Raw genomic sequence first — 19,641 nt, 5'->3', positions numbered from 1 at the left:
AGAAAATAGACTTTTATACATTAAAAACAATCAAATAAGGCCATTTAATTAAATGGACATTTGGTTGCCTGATTTCTAATTGGATGAAAGATTAGGGACTTTACAAGTTGGGAGAGGGAGAGTGAAAAGGTACAATTCCCTGAAATCAGAAAGGGAGGTGTCCACTCTCTAGTGTTTATTAACCAAAGGACCATGGAAACAATAACTGATCAATGTGGGGCCAATTTTCAGATAAGACATATGAGATACACAGTTGTGAGAAAATGTCTTGCATAAATCTTTGGATCTGAGTTTCTGGTCAGCATAACCTTGATTCTTAGTTAAGGGTCTCTAAACAGCAGCCAGAAGTGGACCCAGTTTCCCAGCAATGCAGAGGTAAGTTCAAACAATGCAATAAGATTTTTTCCCAGTTCCACAACTGAATAAATTTCTTACAAGACAGAATTTGGATTAGACTTATAATTAAATAGAAAGGGAACTCAGCCAGCTTAATTCACATAATTTACCACTTGCTATCCAATTCCCTCAAATTTCTCCCTTTTGATTTATGGGGAGTGGCCAGCCTCCCATCATAGACCATTTATCTATGAGCCAAATCTATAAGGTTTTTCCTGTGTGTATACACACACACACACACACACACACACACACACACACACACACACATATAAATCAGAATTACTTGTCAGTTTACAGATCAAATTATTTAGAGATTCACAATGGAATAATTTTGAGAAGGGAGATTTACTCATCACTAAGCTAACCAAGAAAACAAATTTAAATATAAATAACGTGAAACAAAAGCCAGAACAATGCAGTAATGTACATCTAGTCTCTTCTTATTCTATTAACTCCCAATATCCATTTATTTCATCAGCACATTTTGAGTTCCAGATGTCTCTCAAGTAGTTGTCTGATCCCTGGATGCTGTTTGTCCTTTATATACATACATACACACACACATACATATATATACATACACATACATACATATACATACATATATACATACATATATATATACACACACACACACACACACACACGCACACACACACACAAAGCAAATTCCTTATGTTTGCCTTATATTAAACGAAGACATAGTAATCAGGCCATAGCAAGAGAGGTACATTGCCAAAAGAGGTGATCTATATGGAAAGGAGACTTGAAACCACATGCTATGGTTTTCACTGGAAGGAATAAAGGATACTGTGCTTAGGAAAGGTGGGTAGGGGCTTTAGATGACAGCTTCTTAAACTGTGGGTTACAACTCCATATGGGGGTCTTGTTAACTGAATATGGGGGTTGCAAAATTATGAGTTATTATCAGCAAGTATTTGCTTTATATACCTTTTTATTCCTGTATACCCAGTCATTAAAAAAATTTTTCTGATGAAAAAGGGTTGAGACTGGAAAAAATTTAAGAAGCCTTGCTCAGAGTTGGAGTGATTACTTTATCACGAGTTGAAAACTAGCACCAATATTTAAGAATTAGAAGACAGTAGATCTCACTTTAACCCAAGGAGAGAGATGTTTGGTTGTAAGAGCTAGAATTAGCTATCACATTTAAAATTTTGAGGGTTTTTGGAACTATGGATTGGGAAGGGAAGGCTTTGAAAGAGGCAGAATTTGGAATCTACAATCTCAGAATTTGAGTTAAGATTTAGATGGGAAAAAGTTAAAAAAAAAAGTTGAGACATATTAATAAAATATTATAAAGAGTCAGAATATGCTTAGAAATATCAATTTTTTTGTTAAAACCCAAGAACTTAGCTTAGTATCTTGCAGATAGAATAATATAGTATTAGTAATAGCAAATATAAAGCACTGGAAAAGTACAGGTTTTTATTGTAGCAGATGGTCAGTGATTCAGAAAGTAACAGCCAAATTTGGCTTGTAAAGTTACTTAACTTTGCTTAGTTTGTTCTCTGCTTAGAATTTGGCTTCTTGGTTATTCAAAGAATCTTCTCTTATGGGAAAAAAAAAAAAGTATGTGGAAGCTAGGTAGCACAGTAGATAGAGTACCAACCCTAGAATCAGGAGAGCCAGAGTTTAAACCTACTAACTATGTGACTGGGCAATTCATCTATTACCATTACCTGCAAAAAAACAAACAAAAAGTCTTCCTCATAGGTTGGTTGAGCCAAAGGCAGCTAATCACAATTTTTTACAATAGTCTTACAGAAGACTAGTCTTCTGTCCTTCTACCTTCTCAGCCAGGTTTTAAAATAAGTCACACAATCAGACATTGTACTTATAGATAAAATGGGTCGTAAGAATGCTTGTGAAAGGGAGTAAATTTGATGGTAGGATATAATACACAGGACTTGTTGACAGTGAGGTATATAGAAACATTTATTAAGTGTTAAAAAAACAGTTTACAGTGTCAGTGACAATTAAAAAATAGTTAATCACTTAAAACTTGGCAATCCAGAATTTAAAAGCCAATGTTAAAAATTTAAGCCTTTCTATTGATTCTTCATCTGGCAGCTCTCCCCTATAAGTATAGAGAAATAAAAATATCAGGTACATACTTCTCAAATCAACCAACTATGTATAGCTACTGTTAAACTCTAGATTTCTCACCATGAATTAAAGCTTCACACATACCAAAAAGCAGATTCTTATTGAAGATCTGGATAGGCATTTTGTCATTTTGAATAATCCCAACCTGACCTAATAATCAACATTTAAAATTTAAGATTTGGTCTTCAGAACAGGAAGAAATCTTCAGAATGGCAGAAGATAAGGTTGTTTTTTTTTTTTGTGTGTGTGTTTGTGTGTGTGTTTTAATAAAAAGTTTATTGTCTTGTTTTTATAATCCCATTCATATATTAGTTTATTGCTTTCCTCCTGCCCAAATGACTCTTTCCTGACAGAAGAGATAAAAGGGGGAAAAAAAAAAAAAAAAAAAAATCAAATGCGGAGCTTTTTCCAAAGACAATCTTTGGAACTTTGGTCTAACAAATCTTATAACCTAACAAATAGAATAGGGATAAACTACTGTATGTTCATATGTGAAACACCTAAAACCTCTCAGATAATGTGCCCATGGTATTGAGCTTCATTAACTTTGTATAATCCTGGAGCAGAGAGATGACTTCTGGAATTCTGTACATACTTCCATTAAAAAATTTGGTTCAGTTAGTCATATTTAAGATAACTGTCAAAGATTAATTTTGACCTAAAGCCATGCTTCCACAATGTTACTATACTTTTGGAATTGAAGACAAACCTTTTAAAGGTTGGTGATTTTTTAGAGGCTTATGGTTGCACCCTTGGTTCTTCACTTCTCCATTTGTCACTGGATAATAATAGACTAGGAAAATGTTATTTTTAAAACTAGAAATTGAAAATAGTTTCAATATGATTTACTATTTGGGTTGGGATTTGTTGGGTAGAAGGAGAATAGAGGGAAGGGTGAAAAAGAAGTGACAATGTTTTATCTTTGGATCTTAAGTGCCAAAGTCCCAACATGTTGTCTTTGGGAAAAGCTCCCCATTTGATTTTTCTTATTTATCTGTTGCCATTTGGGCAAGAGGGAAGTGATAGACTAAAATGAATGGGATTATAAAAACAAAAGACAAAACCTATATACTAAGTTAGAGAGGGAGCCAATCTGATCTCATTGTTTTAGGCCATCATTTTTTATAGTTCTTAGTTTATAATTAAGTTCTTATAGTTTATATAATTCTTTCTATAATTCTTCAAAGAGAAAGGAGCCCAACACTGGATAAATCTCAGAATGCTTTCTTGAGATATCCCCTTGCCTCTTGGAAGGGTGCCATTGTAGAGTATATTTCCAAAGAAGGAATTTTACCTCTGGCATATCTAAATCTAAAAAAAAAGAATACATTTATGGAGGGTGATTCTTTTCCCTCAAATTATTTGAGAGAGTTTCAGATACTAGTTTCACCATAAGATTCTAGATTAAAGTCTAACAAGGACTTGAGAGGTACTCTAGTCTAGTACCCATTTTCTGGATTAAAAAACCAATCAAAAACCACTAAAGCTTATAGGTAAACCATTATTTGAAAAATCTATAGACAAATGTTGTTTTATATGACAATTATGCTCCTATTAAGCTACAGAGGCAGGATTGCATCTGCAGATTTATTTCCTAACTTTGGATGAGATTTGATAGGGGAAGCATTTGAAATTGAGCAGAGAATGACTCAGATGGTTTGAATTCTTCCCTGACAAAGCTAGTTGAACTTGCTACAGGCAAATACCAAGTATGATTCTTTTCTGATCAACTTATTTTCATCCCATGTAAATCCCATTGGATTTAAAACAAGAATCAGGGGGTTAGAACCCTACCTTGAAACTAATCTCAGCCTGCTTTTCTTTGCTTACCTGTGGCCCACTTTGACCTTTATAAATTTGTGTTTGAGCTGCTTGCAGTCCATTCTAATTAAAATCTGAGGGAAGAAATTTCAGAGTATTAGAAGGATTTGAAAATTAAGATGGACTAGACATCACTCAGTAGCAAGGTTAAATTTCCTTCCTTTAATGTATCATTTTTAAGTTAGACTTTTCATTTTTTTTTTTTAATTTAAGAATTTGAATTAAAGGGAAATTGTGGTTCTCAGTGCTCATAATTTAACTTTGAGCTTTGTGTTAGGGAAGCTACTGAATTTGGTTTTTTTTTTTTCCCCCCAGCCAAAAGGTCTTTTTACCTGTAATTACATGTAATACCATGAAGATACAAGCTTAATAGCATCATGCTTACCAATTTTGTTTTGACAGGTAGCCTCATGGCTTTGGAGGTTTGCACGGGGGACCACATGACGAGCATTGTATTTACAGCTAGCCATTTCTTTTGCCTTCTTTGGGTTTTTCTGAAGAAAAGAAAGTCCTTTTGTTAAAGGGGGCATTACAGAAGTTCCTACTATCCCTTTTCCTATGCAAACTGTCCCCCCTTTTCTTTTATCTTCCTAGTCCTCATATTTTAGGATTTAAGGAGATAGAATAGAAATGCTCACTTGTTTGCATTGTGCAAGGTGATACTGCATTCGATTTTCTGATATGAAATGGCTTGGGTCATAAGGGCACTGTACTCTGCCGTCTGGATCCATGATACCCGGGCTGCAGGAACTATACCTTAGGAAAACACAGAAGAAAGAAGCAAACATATAAGATTAACGATCTTGACAATGTCTTTTTTCTCAAAATAGAAGTGGATAAGACAGGTTTCCTCCTATTTCTAGTAAAGGCTTTAAACTCCTGAAGCCTCTGCTTTAAGAGTCCCTGGGGAAAGGGATTCTGTTTCTGAAGCTTAAAGACACATGCTTCTGCTCAGTAAGTCTTCCTACAGGTTTCTGGGAACCAATAAAATTTGGGTTCTTAGAGTGAAGTACTGGGCCTCTTATCTGCAGGTAAGGTGTATCCCTTCTCATCTTCTCTCACCCCAAGAAGAATTATAAGACTAAACTTGACATTTCTAACATTTGATAAATACCTAATAAATGCCAACATTTTAGTGAGTACCCAATATGTGGGAGAGGAAAAAAAATAAGTCCCTAAACTCAAGGAGTTTATATTCTACTGGAATAAGAGACCTCTGCTATGTCCTGTTTTAAGGGGGCAAGCCAGGGCAATGAAGAAATTTGAGTTTCTCAGGCCTATCAATTAATAAGCATTTCTGAAGTGCCTTCTTTGTACCAGAAATTGTGCCAAGCTCTGGAATTACAAAAAAAAGAGGCAAAAGCAAAAGCAAAAAAAAAAAAAAAAAAAAAAAAAAAAAAAAAAAAAGTTTCAAGGAGCTTATAATGGAGAAAAGAATGCCTTTACAGCTTTACTGCCTCCTTCCACTCCTACAAGAGATGCTCACTGAAACAAAAAACAAACAAAACCAGGACTGCTTTAAAGATGTTCTAAAAGAGCAACTTCCCATTCAAATTCATTGCCTGAGTAAACTAGTCTCAAAAGTGTGCACACTGGTAGAATCCTGGGCATTTGTTAACAACAGAGTCTAAAAAGGAGGTATGTTCTTAGCTGAAACTAAGTCCTGGGAGGTCAGCTGGCCCTCTACCCTTTTCCCCCTACAGTTCTGTCTTCAGAAAAACCTTCCAACCTTAGATCTTGGTTATTTAGGAGAGGAAATTGTTTCTCAGAGCAGCCATTTGGAGACTGGAAGGCACGTGCTGTCTGGAGAGCCCAAATGTTAGCTGCCACTCTTACTTCAAGGACTCCCAAGTTACCCAGGCAACAGCTGCAGGCCAGGATTGTTGAAAATACAGATCAAGAAAACTAGGCATGAATGGTGGGAAGGGAGGAGGTCGAGTTTATTCCGGATCTGCTCTCTATCATGCCTGGGGCACTGGCAGAGGGCATAGAGATGGGTTGTCAAATGCCTGAAGGCACATCTGCCACCTAAGTGATTAAGTCCAGGGATTTAGGCACAGGTGCCTCTTAGGAAACACTGTCACAAGTCAGTGCCTCTGTTCAAAAGCTTCCTTCGAATTTTAATGATCAGATTAGAGCCAGGAACTATGTGCTTCACATAAAGATAGTTGGACCTCTGAAGAACAGTGAGACAGGTTTACTAAGTATTCTAGAACACTTAAATCTTGTTATCAGTTAGTTATAGGAACCTGTGCTAACTCCAGTTAGTTGTCAGACTATAACAACATAGTGTTATTTTAATGGGGGAGGAAAAAGAGGCCCAGAGAAAGATGATAACCAGGCTATGGACTTAAAGGTAAGAGCTAGAATTTCAACCTAGTAACTCCCTCTACAAATCCAATTTTCACTAAAGAAGCAAACTCCTTCCAAGACTTGAAGATAATTTGAAAATCATATCAAATGTGCTTTGGGGAAAAGGGTAGTTTTTCTTTTTAAGAAAGAAAAGAGGGGAGAAAAGAGGGGGAGGGGAGAAAAGAGGGGGAGGGGAGAAAAGAGGGGGAGGGGAGAAAAGAGGGGGAGGGGAGAAAAGAGGGGGAGGGGAGAAAAGAGGGGGAGGGGAGAAAAGAGGGGGAGGGGAGAAAAGAGGGGGAGGGGAGAAAAGAGGGGGAGGGGAGAAAAGAGGGGGAGGGGAGAAAAGTTAAGTTGCTAAAAGTGAGAGTGGGGGGGAGAAATCTGTTCATTCTTGAAACAAGTTTTAGTGATCAAGGAATTTCTTAGGTCTGGGAGTGAGTTCTAGACTCAGGATAATTCTCCAACTGGTTAATTATGCTGAATGGAGGATCTTAAGTTTGCTTATTTGAGGACTCCTTAAAGATGAGTAACTTTGTAAACAAATGATTTAATACACTGAAAGTGCTTTCCAAGTCTTTAGAAATGCTAGTTATTGCTATTACATCTTTCTGCCAGCCATATCCATTCCCACTAACTAGTTAAGAGACTCACCAAATTCTTGTAATCTACCTTGATTGTCAAGAATTCAAGAGAAGGGGTCACTCATATATTAAAATCCTTCTGCAAGACAGTAGGAGATAGGCAGATTATGGAATAATGAGAAAATCTAACTGTCCTTCAGTGGAATGAAAAATAGCCTTGACCTCAATTCTACCTTAACTGCTCCAACTTGATCAGAATCCACGATTTATCGCTTAGTTATCAGAGGTTTGACTTTACAACTCTCATAAGAAAGGCTTTTCTAGCTTGTCTCAGTTAAGTTTAATTTTGTGACACTAACCCCTTTTCCAATCTAATAAAGCCTATGGAAGTCTATTACTTAGAATCATGTAAATATACAAGATAACAAAGAAAATCAGTTATATTGAAATAAAATTTATCAAAATGTTTAATAAAAGCAAAAAAAAAAAAAAGTTAATATACCTCAAGTTAAGAACCCCTGAGAGTTAAGGTTTCTTTTTTAAAACATTCAGAAGACAAACATTATTAAAACCCCCAACATATGTTGATATTTGATGCTGTGTGGGAAGGGGGAGAGATCCCCTCTGTTTAGAGGCACAGGTCCAAATGCAAAATAATTCTCGAACCCCAAAGTCTGTGGCAAAAAAGAAAAATTTATTTTTCATTAAGAAACTCTCTTAGCTAACAAATCTCTTAATGAGGAGATTTGCAAAGCATGAGTTAACAGATCTTGGTGGGCAGTTTGAGCTGATTATCTGACCAAGATCTCCCAATCGAATGAAAATCATTTTGAAGACTTTTTTTTCCAGAATTTAGAGTTTCCTAAATGGGAATCCGGCTATCTAAAGATCAATGGGGGGGGGGGGGTGATTTGCCTGAGATTTCCAATTGAATGATGCTGCTTATTTTAGGAAAAGGTTTATTTGGAAAATGTTCCTTCTCCCCAATCTCCCTTCTTTTACAGATCAAAGGGACACAGTTTCAAGGTGATTACTTTACAGATTAAAGGGGACACAATTTCAGAGTTCACCCACGTCATATTTAGCACATTGCTCGGGAACCAGGATTATAAAGACAGTCCCTGCCCTCAAGAAGGTTAACCTCTAATTAGAGAGGAAACATGATAAATTACTTGTGAAGCTAGATGTTACAGACTAAGTCGCAGGACATTATAAGACAGATTGCTGGCAAGAGGGATCCAGGAAAGATGGCTTTTTGGAAGAAGCAGGACTACTCTGGGTCTTGAAGGTACAGTAAAGTGAAAAGATTGGGGGGGGGGAGGGTGAAAGGAAGCAAGGCAGAAAGGGAGCAGGATGATGAGACTATCCAGAGTAGAAACTAATCCTAGAGAAAGCTGGGCCAGGGAAGAGCTTGAAAAAGAATATAGTGAAAGGGATTCTAAAGTCTTCTAGGAAGTCCCCACTCACCTTAAATAAAAGAGGCTAATATCAGTGTTGCTGTTCACTTCATAATTTAAGAGTTCCTTGGCCCTCCTTTTATTCTGGCCCTTATTCTGGAGAAAACCAATGAAATATCTCCAAACCTATTCAGGATGTGCTCTCTCTTAATTTCTCCCCACACCTGCCTGAGATAGCAGGTGATTCTATTCTTTCTAATAGTATGCTCTCCACCTGATCCTGTGATTTTCCCAATCCTATAGCCTCCTAAAATCATAACAGTAAACTTATGAGAAAGTCACCAAGACTCTTCTCCTACCTCCTTATCCCCTCCTCTTTTTCCAACTAAAGAAAGACTATCTTTCATTGCTGCCTAACTTTTTTTTCCATTAGTAATTCATTCAATGCATTGCTCTTTCCAGACTTCTCTTTTAAAGACCAAATCCTCTTGGGAGGGAAACACATTAAGTTCCTAACAGCCTGGTGTGAATTAGTCCCCTCTCCTTCTTACTCCCCCAAAGAGAATTAATCCCCTGAGCCTAGGGAGAATAAAACTGAAAACAAATCTGGTCTATTTCCTAATTTTACCTAAGCTCTATTTCTTTCTTTCCCTTTCAGAACAACAACAACCAAATAGAATTTCTTAGGAAAATCAGGGAATGAAATAAATATTTCTTTGTTTAAGTATCTCAAGAAAATCCATCTGCTTCATACATAGTTGCTGTTCAATGCTGTGGGACTCTTCATAATGCCATTTGGAATTTTCTTGGCAAAAATATTTAAGTGGTCTGCCATTTCCTTCTCTAGCTCATTTAACAAATAGGCAAACTAAGGCAATCAGGGTTCAGTGACTTGCCCAAGGTCACACAGTAAGTATCTGAGACCAGATTTGACTGGGAAAGATGAATCTAACTGACCCCAGGTTATCATCCACTGCACCACTTATCTGCCCACATCTATAGTATCTTCTTTTTAAAGAAAGAAATGTAGAAAGAAAGAAGGAAGAAAAAAGGGCAAAACTGGCTAATGGCTATGAGGTACAACACATGTAATTTCCTTTTGCTTATAATTTGTCATTTCTTAACAAGAATGAGCAAACACTTATTAAGTACTTACTATGTGTCAAGCAATGTCTGAAAATATAAAGAAATGCAAAAACATGGCAAGGAGTTCAGATTTGAATGGGATAGATAGAAAGCATTAGAATGATCAGGAAAGACCTCTTTCTGAAGATAGGATTTGAACTTCCTTCTTGGAGGAAGAAAGGGAGTCTAAGAAGTTAGAGGTGAGGAGGAAAAAAATTCATTGAGTCTGAGAGATAGAGTATAATGGTGCCATATGGAGGGTCTTGGGAAAGGGACAGCAAGTTGGCAAGTCTAGATGGATTGTAAAGGGCATGGAAGAGTTTAATGTGTAAGAAAACTTAAAAAAAAAAAAGAAATCAGGTTGTGAAGAGCCTTTAAAACCAAACAGATTTTCTATTTGGTGCTAGAGGTAATAGGGAGCTATTGGAGTTTATTGAATAGCATAGTCAGATGCATGATTCAGGAAAATCATTTTGACAGCTGTGTGGAGAATGGATTGGAATGGGGTAAGACTTGAAACCATTTAGAAAGCTATGACAATAATTCAATTGAGAGGTGATAAATTAAAGTAGTTGCTATATGAGTATCCAGAGAAGAGGATAGATGTCTCGGAAGAAGAAAGGATAGGCTGGCTAGATGGTACAGTGGTTAGAGTATCACCCTGGAGTCAGGAGGACCTGAATTCAAATCTGACCTCAAACATTTAAGAGTAGTATGACTTTGGGCATGTGACTTAAATCCAATTGCCTGCAAAAGGAAAAAAGAAGGAAGAATGGACAAAATAGCAACTGATTGATATCTTGCCTTAAATGAGAGTGAGAATGATATTGAAATTGGGAGACTAGGTGAATTGGGAGGAGGTTGGAATCCTTGTTGTAATAAGAAATTTGGAAGAAGGGAGAGTTTGGGAGAGAGTGGATGATGAGATCAATTTTGGACATAATGAGTTTAGAAGATATCTAAAAGACATCCAGTTGGAGATATTCAGTAGACAGCTGGGAATGCAGGACTGGAGCTCAGGAGAGAATTGAGGATTGGATATGGCCATCTGGGAATCATCTGTACAGAGATGATAATTGAGTCCATGAAAGCTGATAAGATTATTAAGTGAAATAATATAGAAGAAAGCCAACCTTGGGAAGACATTCTCATTTAGTGGATATAACCTGGATTAAGCTCCAGCAAAGTAACGTGAAAAGGCATATTCTGATAAATAAGAGGAAAACCAGAAGAGAGTAATAAGAGCTAAACAAAAATGTTGGAACTATTTAGAGGAAGGTGGATTAGTTTGTTTGATGCAGGCCTAGGAGAATGGGTATCTTTCAGATGGGTAGAGAGAACTATGTGTGTTTAGGGGTGGGAGGCCACATTTTAGTTGAAAGATCAGGTTAAGTGGGAGTGTGGTAGAAATAGTAAATATGTCAGGAATAGACAATATCTGTGGGGTAGTAGTGGCAGTTATAGCTGGTGAGGTAGACTGGGACTAGACTTTGAATGAGAGGCAAGAGTTTTGTATTTTGTTTTATGTGAAGCGAGTTTTGTATTTTGTTTTATGTGAAACAAGAGTTTTCTCCCCACCCCAAGCAAATGCAGAGAGGCCCAAAAGGGGAAGTCTGGGGCGGGGATGGTGGGGGGGGGAATTGAATTTATAAAAAGGAAGCAGGAGAAAGCTCTGAGTTTGTGAACTATGACAGCTTTTTACCCCTGGAGCCAATCATAGAGCAGCAGGAAGAGATTTACCAAACAGGCCAGTTCTCCCCGATCTGAGCCTTTGGGTTCCTCTACTGATTCCGGTTTACAGTGAGAGATTCTCCCTAGCTCAAGTCAAAATGTCAATGACCTCCTGCTACCAGCATAAGCTGACTGAGAAGCTCACTATTCTGAATGACCGAGGGCGTGGGGTTCTTATTCGAATTTATAACATCAAGAAGGTAAGTGGGACCTGCTGAACTCCCCCACATAGGGCTATCAGGAAGTCTATGTTTCTGAGGTCTCAAGTTCAGTGGTTAGGGATTATTCTCCTATACCAACCCTTGCTTTTTGCTCTTTTTTCGTTGTTACAGCCACATTTAAAGGACTGAAGGAGATCAGATCCTCTGGCATTGTTGAGGTGGGGAGGCAGATGGGTGGGTTCCTTCTCAACTTCCCTCTTTCCTTATTCTCAGTCTCATCACTGATCGTTGGGAGAAGTACCATGATACAGTTCCCTATTAACTCTGGCATCAGATGGTCTATGTTAATAATCCTATCTCAATTACTACCCAGTGACCTTGGGAAAAAATCACTTAATTTCCATGAAGTCTGTGTGTGTGTAGAGGGGGAATTCCTTGTCAGAAGGACAGGTTGGACTAGATGGCCCCGGCCTTCCAGATTTATAATTTTATGATTGATACCATGGTGAGAATCTGGTTTTTTGTTAGGGAAGAAACAAGAAGAAAACATTTGAACCAGAATCTTTGACATAGGCTCCTCGGCCTTATCACAGACAAAACCTTGGGGGGGAAGGGAGAACCTAATGTCTGGTAGAGAAGGGGAATATCTTTGGAGATAAATATATCCATTTTCCCCAGGTGGGATAAACCCAAACGTAGAAGCAATGAATTTAAATGGATACTATGTAGAACAAAAGGGGATTGAAGATGGCCCATAGAAGAGAGAGGGGCAGCGGGTACGAGAGCACTACAAGAGAAAAGAGAATGGGGAGAATGGAGTATAGGGTTAGGAGGAGAAAAGCAGGGAAGAGTTTTATGCATTTTGCTATTATTATACTATAGTTGTCCATAAATCGGTTTCTGACCCATGTCTCCCACAGGTTCTTTGTGGAGGAAGGAGCTGGCCTTATGGAAATCAAGTTATATTACTGAACCTTCCCCCAAATCCATTTTAGATGTAGGTTTTCCAAGCAGTCTGACTGCCTTACTTGCTCTTTCCGGGCTTGGTTAGGGGTGTTATTTAGCTTAGCTTCCTCTTAGAGTTGGGCCAAGCAGAGAGAAGCCCTTAACTTTGGGTCCCTCCCATTTTCTGATGTTTGTGTGGCCAGCTAGCTTAGCTAGCCCTCTGATGCCAGTCGGAAGGAAGTAATTCTCTGAACTCTCCTTCCTAAAGTGGGTCAAGAGGGATAAATGAGATAGGTAGAGTGATGCTTCTAGCTGGTCAGAGGGCAGATAGCGATCCTTTCTGTTTTTTTCTACCCAGACTTGTTCAGACCCTAAATCCAAGCCACCTTTTCTCCTGGAAAAGTCTATGGAATCATCTGTCAAGTATATCAGCAAGAAATTCCCCAACGTAGATGTCCGGAGCAGCACGGTGAGAAGCCTGCCTCTGCCTTTCCTCTTTTTTAAATTACATTTTTTTTCAGTTAATAAGCACTTAGCTTCTCTCCCTGAAAGATTTATTTATCACCCTCCATCCTGGAAATAGAAAGAAAAGAAAAATTCTTTATAACAAACACACACAGTACAAACAAAGTAAACCCCCACACTGACCATGAAAACATTTTAACACTTAACTCCAATCCCACCCCAGGATAAACTAGACCCTCATTCTCCAACTAACCTTCCCTAAACTAGGTGGTGGGAAACTGAAAATTATAACAGTAGCTAGCATTTATATAAACACATTTCTCATTTTTGCTTCACTACAACATTGTAGCTAGGTGATTATTGTTCACCACCACCCCACTGAATCATCTAATTGTTTTCTTTGATTTGATTTGTCTTATAGTTATGACTTTGTAAATTCTGAATATTCATTCTGAGAACGTAAGGCTGGAAACCTCAACTGGCCAAGCAGTCCCTTCCCTATGCAGAGTTAGTGAAAAGACTTTCTTAGAGCTTGAGCTCTGTGGTGTACCTGGACCCCTTGGATACTCTGTCAGGTGAAACTTATGGATCCCTCCTGAGAACTGTTTAAAAATATATAACATAAAATTCACAAATTATAAAAGAAATCAAATAAACTGAAATACAGTTATTAGAAAAAAATGTAATTTTTTTTATGTTTACAGACCCAGATTAAGAAGAAAACTAGATCAGCCTAACAGATTTTTATTTGATTGCTGTAACTTCCTAGGTTCACTTCACTTACTTCTTACTTAGGTCTACTTCTAACTTTGTTGAGCTCCTTTCTCATCAATCCCTCTTTTTTTTTTCCAGCACAGCTTGAGATAACAAAAGTATATCTTGGTTAGAATCCCTACACTGACTTTGACTAGCAATTTGACTATGGACAAGAGGCCCTTTTTTCTTTTTCTTTTTTTAAATTATATTTTATTTCCCCCCAATTACATGTAAAAACAATTTAAACTTTTTAAGTTACAAATTATATCATTCCCTCCCTCTCACTGAGAAGGCAATTTGATATTTGATATAGATTATACATATGCAATATTTTTTTCTAGAGGTGTATCATATTTTTAAAATCACAGATCCTTCAGAATTGTTTTGGATCATTATGTTGCTAAAAATAACTAAGTCATTCACAGTTGATCACTCAATAATATTGCTGTTTCTGTGTACAATGTAGCCCTGGTTCTGTTTATTTCACTTTGTATCACTTTGGGTTATCTTTACAGGTTTTTTTCTGAGGGTATTCTGCTTTTCATTTTATGTAGCACAATAACATTCATCACACTCATATACAACTTGTTTAATCATTCCCCAAATGATGAACATCCCCTCAATTTCCAATTGTTTGCCATCACTAAAAAAATTTAAAAAAACCACACAAAAAAACCCCCTACTATAAATATTGGTACATATAGGTCCTTTTCCTTTTTGTTTTTTTATTTCTTTGGGATATGGACCTAGTAGTAGTAGTATTTCTTGGTCAAAGGGTATGCATGATTTTATAGCTCATTGTGCATAGTTCTAAACTGATCTCTAAAATGGTTGAATCAATATAGCACTTCACAAACAGTGCATTAATTTCTCATTTTTCCACAACCCTTCCAACATTTGTCATTTTCCTTTCCTGTCATTTAGCCAATCTGTTAAGTGTGGAGGATAGCTCAGAGTTGTTTTAATTTGCATTTCTTTAGTCAATAGGAATGTGTAGAGCATTTTTCCCATATGATTATAGATAGCTTTGATTACTTCAAAGGAAAACTGCCTGTTCATATCCTTTGAGCATTTATTAATTGAGGAATGGCTCTGGCTGTAATTTTTTTTTTCTGTTATGAGTACTGTGTGTTTTCCTCCATCTTATTTTCCCCATTTATCTTACTCTCTCTCCTTTTGCCCTATCCATTTTAAAAAAGTATCTTGCTTCTGACTTTTACTTCCCCTAGTCCATCTTTTTTTCTGAAGTTCCACCCTCACCCCTTTCTCTTATCTTTCCCCCTCTTTTCTTATTCCTTCCCCCTTCTGATTTCCTACATTACAAGATAGATTTCTTTACCCAACTGAGTGTGTGTTATTCCCTCCTTGAACCAATTCCAATAAGAGTAAGGTACGTGTGTTCTTCCTTCCATTTCTTCCTGTATTCCTCTCCACTCTAAAAGCTTTCATATTTCTTTTATGTCAGATAATTTGCTTAATTTTAACTCTCTTTCCTGTTCTCCCAGTGTATTCCTTTTATTTATCATTTAATTTTGTTTTTCTAGATAATTATTCTATAACATTCAGCGCACACCTGTAACTTCTCTCTCTCTCTCTCTCTCTCTCTCTCTCTCTCTCTCTCTCTCTCTCTCTCTCTCTTTCTCTCCGTCTGTCTGTCTGTCTGTCTGTCTGTCTGTCTCTCTCTCTCTCTCTCCTTTTGAATTGCTCTAATAATGAGAAAATTTTTAGGAGTTACAATTATTATTTTCTTACATAGTAATATAAACAGTTTAACCTTATTCAGTCCCTTATTTCTCTTTTCTGTTTTTATGCTTCTCTTGAATCCTGTATTTGAAAGTAAAATTTTTTTATTCAACTCTAATCTTTTCATCAAAAATGCTTATAAAGTACTCTATTTCATTGAATAGCTACTTTCCCCCTGGGAGGATTATACTCAGTTTTTGTTGGGTAGGTGATTCTTGGTTGTAATCCTAGCTCTTTTGTCCTCTGGAATATCATTTTTTAAGCCTTCCAATCTTTTAATGTGGAATCTGTTCAATTTCGTGTTATCCTGACAATGTCTCCCTGATATTTGAATTGTTTCTTTTTTGGCTTGCTCACAATATTTTTTCTTCTTGACCTGAGGGCTCTGGAATTTGACTCTAATATTCCTGGAAGTTTCCTTTTTGGGATCTTTTCCAGGAGATAAGCAGTGGATCCTTTCCATTTCTATTTTACTCATGATAGTTCTCCTTGATGATTTCTTGAATGTTGATTAGCCTCTTTTTTTGATCATGATTTTCAGGTAATCCAATAATTCTTAAAATTATTTCTTTTGTATTTTCCAGGTCAGTTGTTTTTCTAGTGAAATACTTCATATTTTCCTCTTATATTTTCATTCTTTTTGATTTTGATTATTTTTTGATGTCTCCTAAAGTTATTAATTCTCACTTGTTCAATTCTAATTTTTAAGGAATTATTTTCTTCAGTGAATTTTTGGAGAAATTTTTTTTTTTTCATTTGATTAGTTCTGCTTTTCAAGGCATTTTCTTCTTCATTGGATTTTTGTGCCTTTTAGCCATTTGACCTATTCTGTTTTTTTTAAAGTGTTATTTTTCTTAAGTATTTTTTGTGTGTCTGCTTTATCAAGCTGCTGATTCTTTTTTCATGATTTTCTTGTATCGCTTCCAATTCTCTTTTTTTCCATGTTTCTTTCTACCTCTCTTACTTGATTCAAAAAACAAAAAACAAAAAAAATAAACTTTTTGAATTCTCCCAGGACCTGAGACCTATTTAAATTTTTCTGTGATGCTTTTGATGTAGAAATTTTGATTTTGTTGTATTCTTCTGAGTTCGTGTTTTGATTTTCCCTGTCAACATAGCATCTTTCTTCATTCAGAATATTTTTCTGTTGCTTGCTCATTTTTCCAGCTTATTTCTTGACTTTTTACTATATGCTAAAGAGGAGCTCTGCTTCCAAAGTGGAGGGAGCACCACCCCAAGTTTCAGGTATTTTGTGCTGCTGTTTTCAGAGGTAATTCTGGTAATCTGCACATTTTCAGTTCTTCTAAGGTATTTGATGTAGAATTTCATTCTTGAAGACAACCATGACAACAGGGAGGTGATACCATTACATGTAAGTGAATTGGATTTGAGGGAAGGAAGATTATATAAGGACCCCAGCCTCACTTTCTCTTTTAGGCCCATCTGGGTCCAGTGGCCACATATAGATTAAGACAACTGGAGATTGTCCTGGATGCAGTGAAAGATCTTGGTCTTTTATAGGTCCCAGTAAAACTGGGCATCTGTCTATCCATTGGCTGACTGAGGTAGCTATCTATCCATTCAATGATTAAGGCTGGGTAAGAAAGAAATGAGGCAAAAAATAGCCTTTCTTTCTTTCCTTTTTCTTTTTAAACCTAGTCAAAAATTACAAAAATTAAAAGGAAATCAATCTGAGAAGGGGAGACCCAAAGGGTTTCTGGCCAAAACAATTGCTATTTATATTTGTTCTGAAGCAATCAGGACCAAAACAAAGACCAAGTGAACTTGTCCTGGGACTTTTGTTGGCCAAGTTGGTATGAGCTACAAAGAGACGTGATTATTATTACCCTTGTGGCCTGTGAGTAACCACAAACACTCTTTTCTATCCTAGAACTATGACTAAGATCCTAGTTTCCCTGCAGCTGCAAACCTCTGCTATGCCCCTCCTCATGGTGGGACTGACAGGAACTGGGACCCAGATTCAGATATGGGCAAAGCAAAAGTGTTCTGCCCCTGGTGACAACAGAGGGACTCCTATAATCTCCTTTTAACTATTTGTCTGACTTTTTTACTGTCTGTAGACTGAAAGGTCTGGTAACTGCCACATCTGCTCCTTGAATTCAATCTTACTGCCTTGCTAAGGTAGGGCCTGTGCAGGTCTATGCTCCACTCTTAACTCTAGTATAACAGACCCTTCCTGCTGACTTTCTAAGTTGTCTTGGGTTGGACTATTGTTTTACCTTGTCTTTATGTGAGTTCTGCTGCTTCAGAATTTATTTTGAGACATTATTTAAAGTTGTTTGGAGGAGTTTGGGGAAAACTCAAGAGAATTCCTGCCTTTTTTCATCATCTTGGCTCTGCCCTTTGCAAATGGCTTTGAGTCTGTTTCCTCATCTATAGAATGTATATATGAATACTTACACAAGACTGTCTCACAGGGGTGTTGATGATGATAATGATAACAAATATAATAACTAATGTTGACTTAGTGCCTATTTAAGCTAAGCACTTAGCTAATATTATCTCATTTGATCCTCACAACAATCTTGGAAGGCAGGTCCCTACTTTTTTATAGTCAAAGAAATTGGAGGCAAACAGAAATTAAATGATTTGATTAAGGTCATACAGCAAGTAAATGTCTGAGGCTGATTTGAATTCAGGTCTTCCTGACTCCAGACCCAGAGCTTTATACATTGTGTTATCTGTTCACAGAAAGCACTTTGTTTAAGAAAACTACTATATACATGTAAGTTGCTATTTATCCCTTCTTTTTGCAAAGCCAAGACTTGGAAAGTTCCCATCTTTCTTTGTAAAGGGCTGAAACTCTTAAAAGGTGTGCTTGAATCAGACAACTGAGCACTTAAGGTTAATTACCTATTGGAAAGTAGCTATTAGCATATGCTTGGAAAATGGCCCTTCTCTTTATTCTGTGCTAGCTTGTTCTTTTGGTGTATACTGATAATCATAGGAGGGATTAGAGGGTGGAGTGAGACAAGCCAGAGTCACTTTGCAGTAAGATGAGGAGAAGGAAGGTTAGTGGAGAGCTTGTGGCAGTTTTGCCCATCTCCTCCACTTCTCCCCCTAAAGACCAAGGACTTTTGCTTATCCTGATTCTGGCTGATCCTGAGGTCTCTAGGCAGCTAGCCTAGAATTTACATTTCCTCTTTTCCCATCCAATGAATCCATTTATAATTTTCTATCTATTATAAATCTATTATAATATTTCTGATGTGACCATAGAATCATTGATTTCTACAGTAGGAAAGATAATAGTGTCATTAAAAAAATAATTTTGAGTCTAGGCAGGATCACACTGGGACTTTTTTAGACTATTTCCCCTGTGCAAGATTGTCCTAAAAGGAACACATTTCCCTTAGCTATATTTTAATATATGTTAGGAAGTTCTCTATGTCTAACCCTTCTTGCTGTTGAGTACTTGGTTGAGTACAATTCTTTTTTTATTCTATTGTTGTTCTTCCCAGCAACATTTAGGACCTGTTCATCGGGACAAAACAGAAATTGTCAGATTCCTCACCAGCTATTACCAATCATTTGTGGACGTCATGGAATTTCGGGTGAATAGCCTTTAATTCTTCCCCATCCTTGAGTTACTGGGTAGGGACTCTGGTATCCTTTCTCTCTCCCAGAAGATTGTTAATCTAAAGTGTTTGAGATTAAATCCATCCTCATCTTAACAATTAAAACCTTTGGTACTAGAATTAGGTTTATCTAAAGGACAATATAGTCAGGGACTATAACTTCCCCAGGAGGAAGCAGAGGATCATAGATGAATGTGGTCAGTTCTTTAGTAGTAACCCATTATACAGAAAATTTCTATTGTTCTGTCATTATAGAAATTGACTTGAATGCCTTAGGTAGTCTTTCTCAATATAATGGTCACTTATCAAATACATATTTATTATGTATAGACCACTCCAAGGCATTGGAGAAATAAAAAGCTTAGAAAAGACCCAGTTCCTTCCCTCATGGAGCTTCCAGTCTATTAGTATAAATTGCTACAAAATAAAATACTACATC

General features: G+C 37.0%; 1 protein-coding gene and 1 long non-coding RNA gene across 2 annotated transcripts in view; one reads left to right on the top strand and one right to left on the bottom strand.

Moving 5' to 3' along the window:
• Nucleotides 1-2,337: 2,337 nt before the first annotated feature.
• On the bottom strand, nt 2,338-8,898 carry LOC141544220 (uncharacterized). The gene is made up of 5 exons (XR_012482558.1): nt 8,748-8,898; nt 4,986-5,103; nt 4,733-4,841; nt 4,357-4,421; nt 2,338-2,497 (listed from the first exon to the last, which is right to left on the bottom strand). It is a non-coding gene; the product is annotated as an uncharacterized LOC141544220 (long non-coding RNA).
• A 2,608-nt stretch (nt 8,899-11,506) lies between these two features.
• NCKAP1L (NCK associated protein 1 like) overlaps nt 11,507-19,641 on the top strand; it is a gene marked incomplete in the record, with an annotated part of 49,861 nt that continues 41,726 nt past the window's right edge. Inside the window, 3 exon segments of the mRNA XM_074270122.1 lie at nt 11,507-11,733; nt 12,998-13,108; nt 19,086-19,178. Coding sequence (XP_074126223.1) covers nt 11,632-11,733; nt 12,998-13,108; nt 19,086-19,178 — 306 coding nt within the window.

The sequence above is a fragment of the Sminthopsis crassicaudata genome, chromosome 5 (assembly GCF_048593235.1).
Source record: "Sminthopsis crassicaudata isolate SCR6 chromosome 5, ASM4859323v1, whole genome shotgun sequence".
In the NCBI taxonomy this organism is placed as follows: Eukaryota; Metazoa; Chordata; class Mammalia; order Dasyuromorphia; family Dasyuridae; genus Sminthopsis; species Sminthopsis crassicaudata.
The sequence above is the reverse complement of the archived record's forward strand: the minus strand, read 5'-3'. Positions and strand labels throughout refer to the sequence as shown.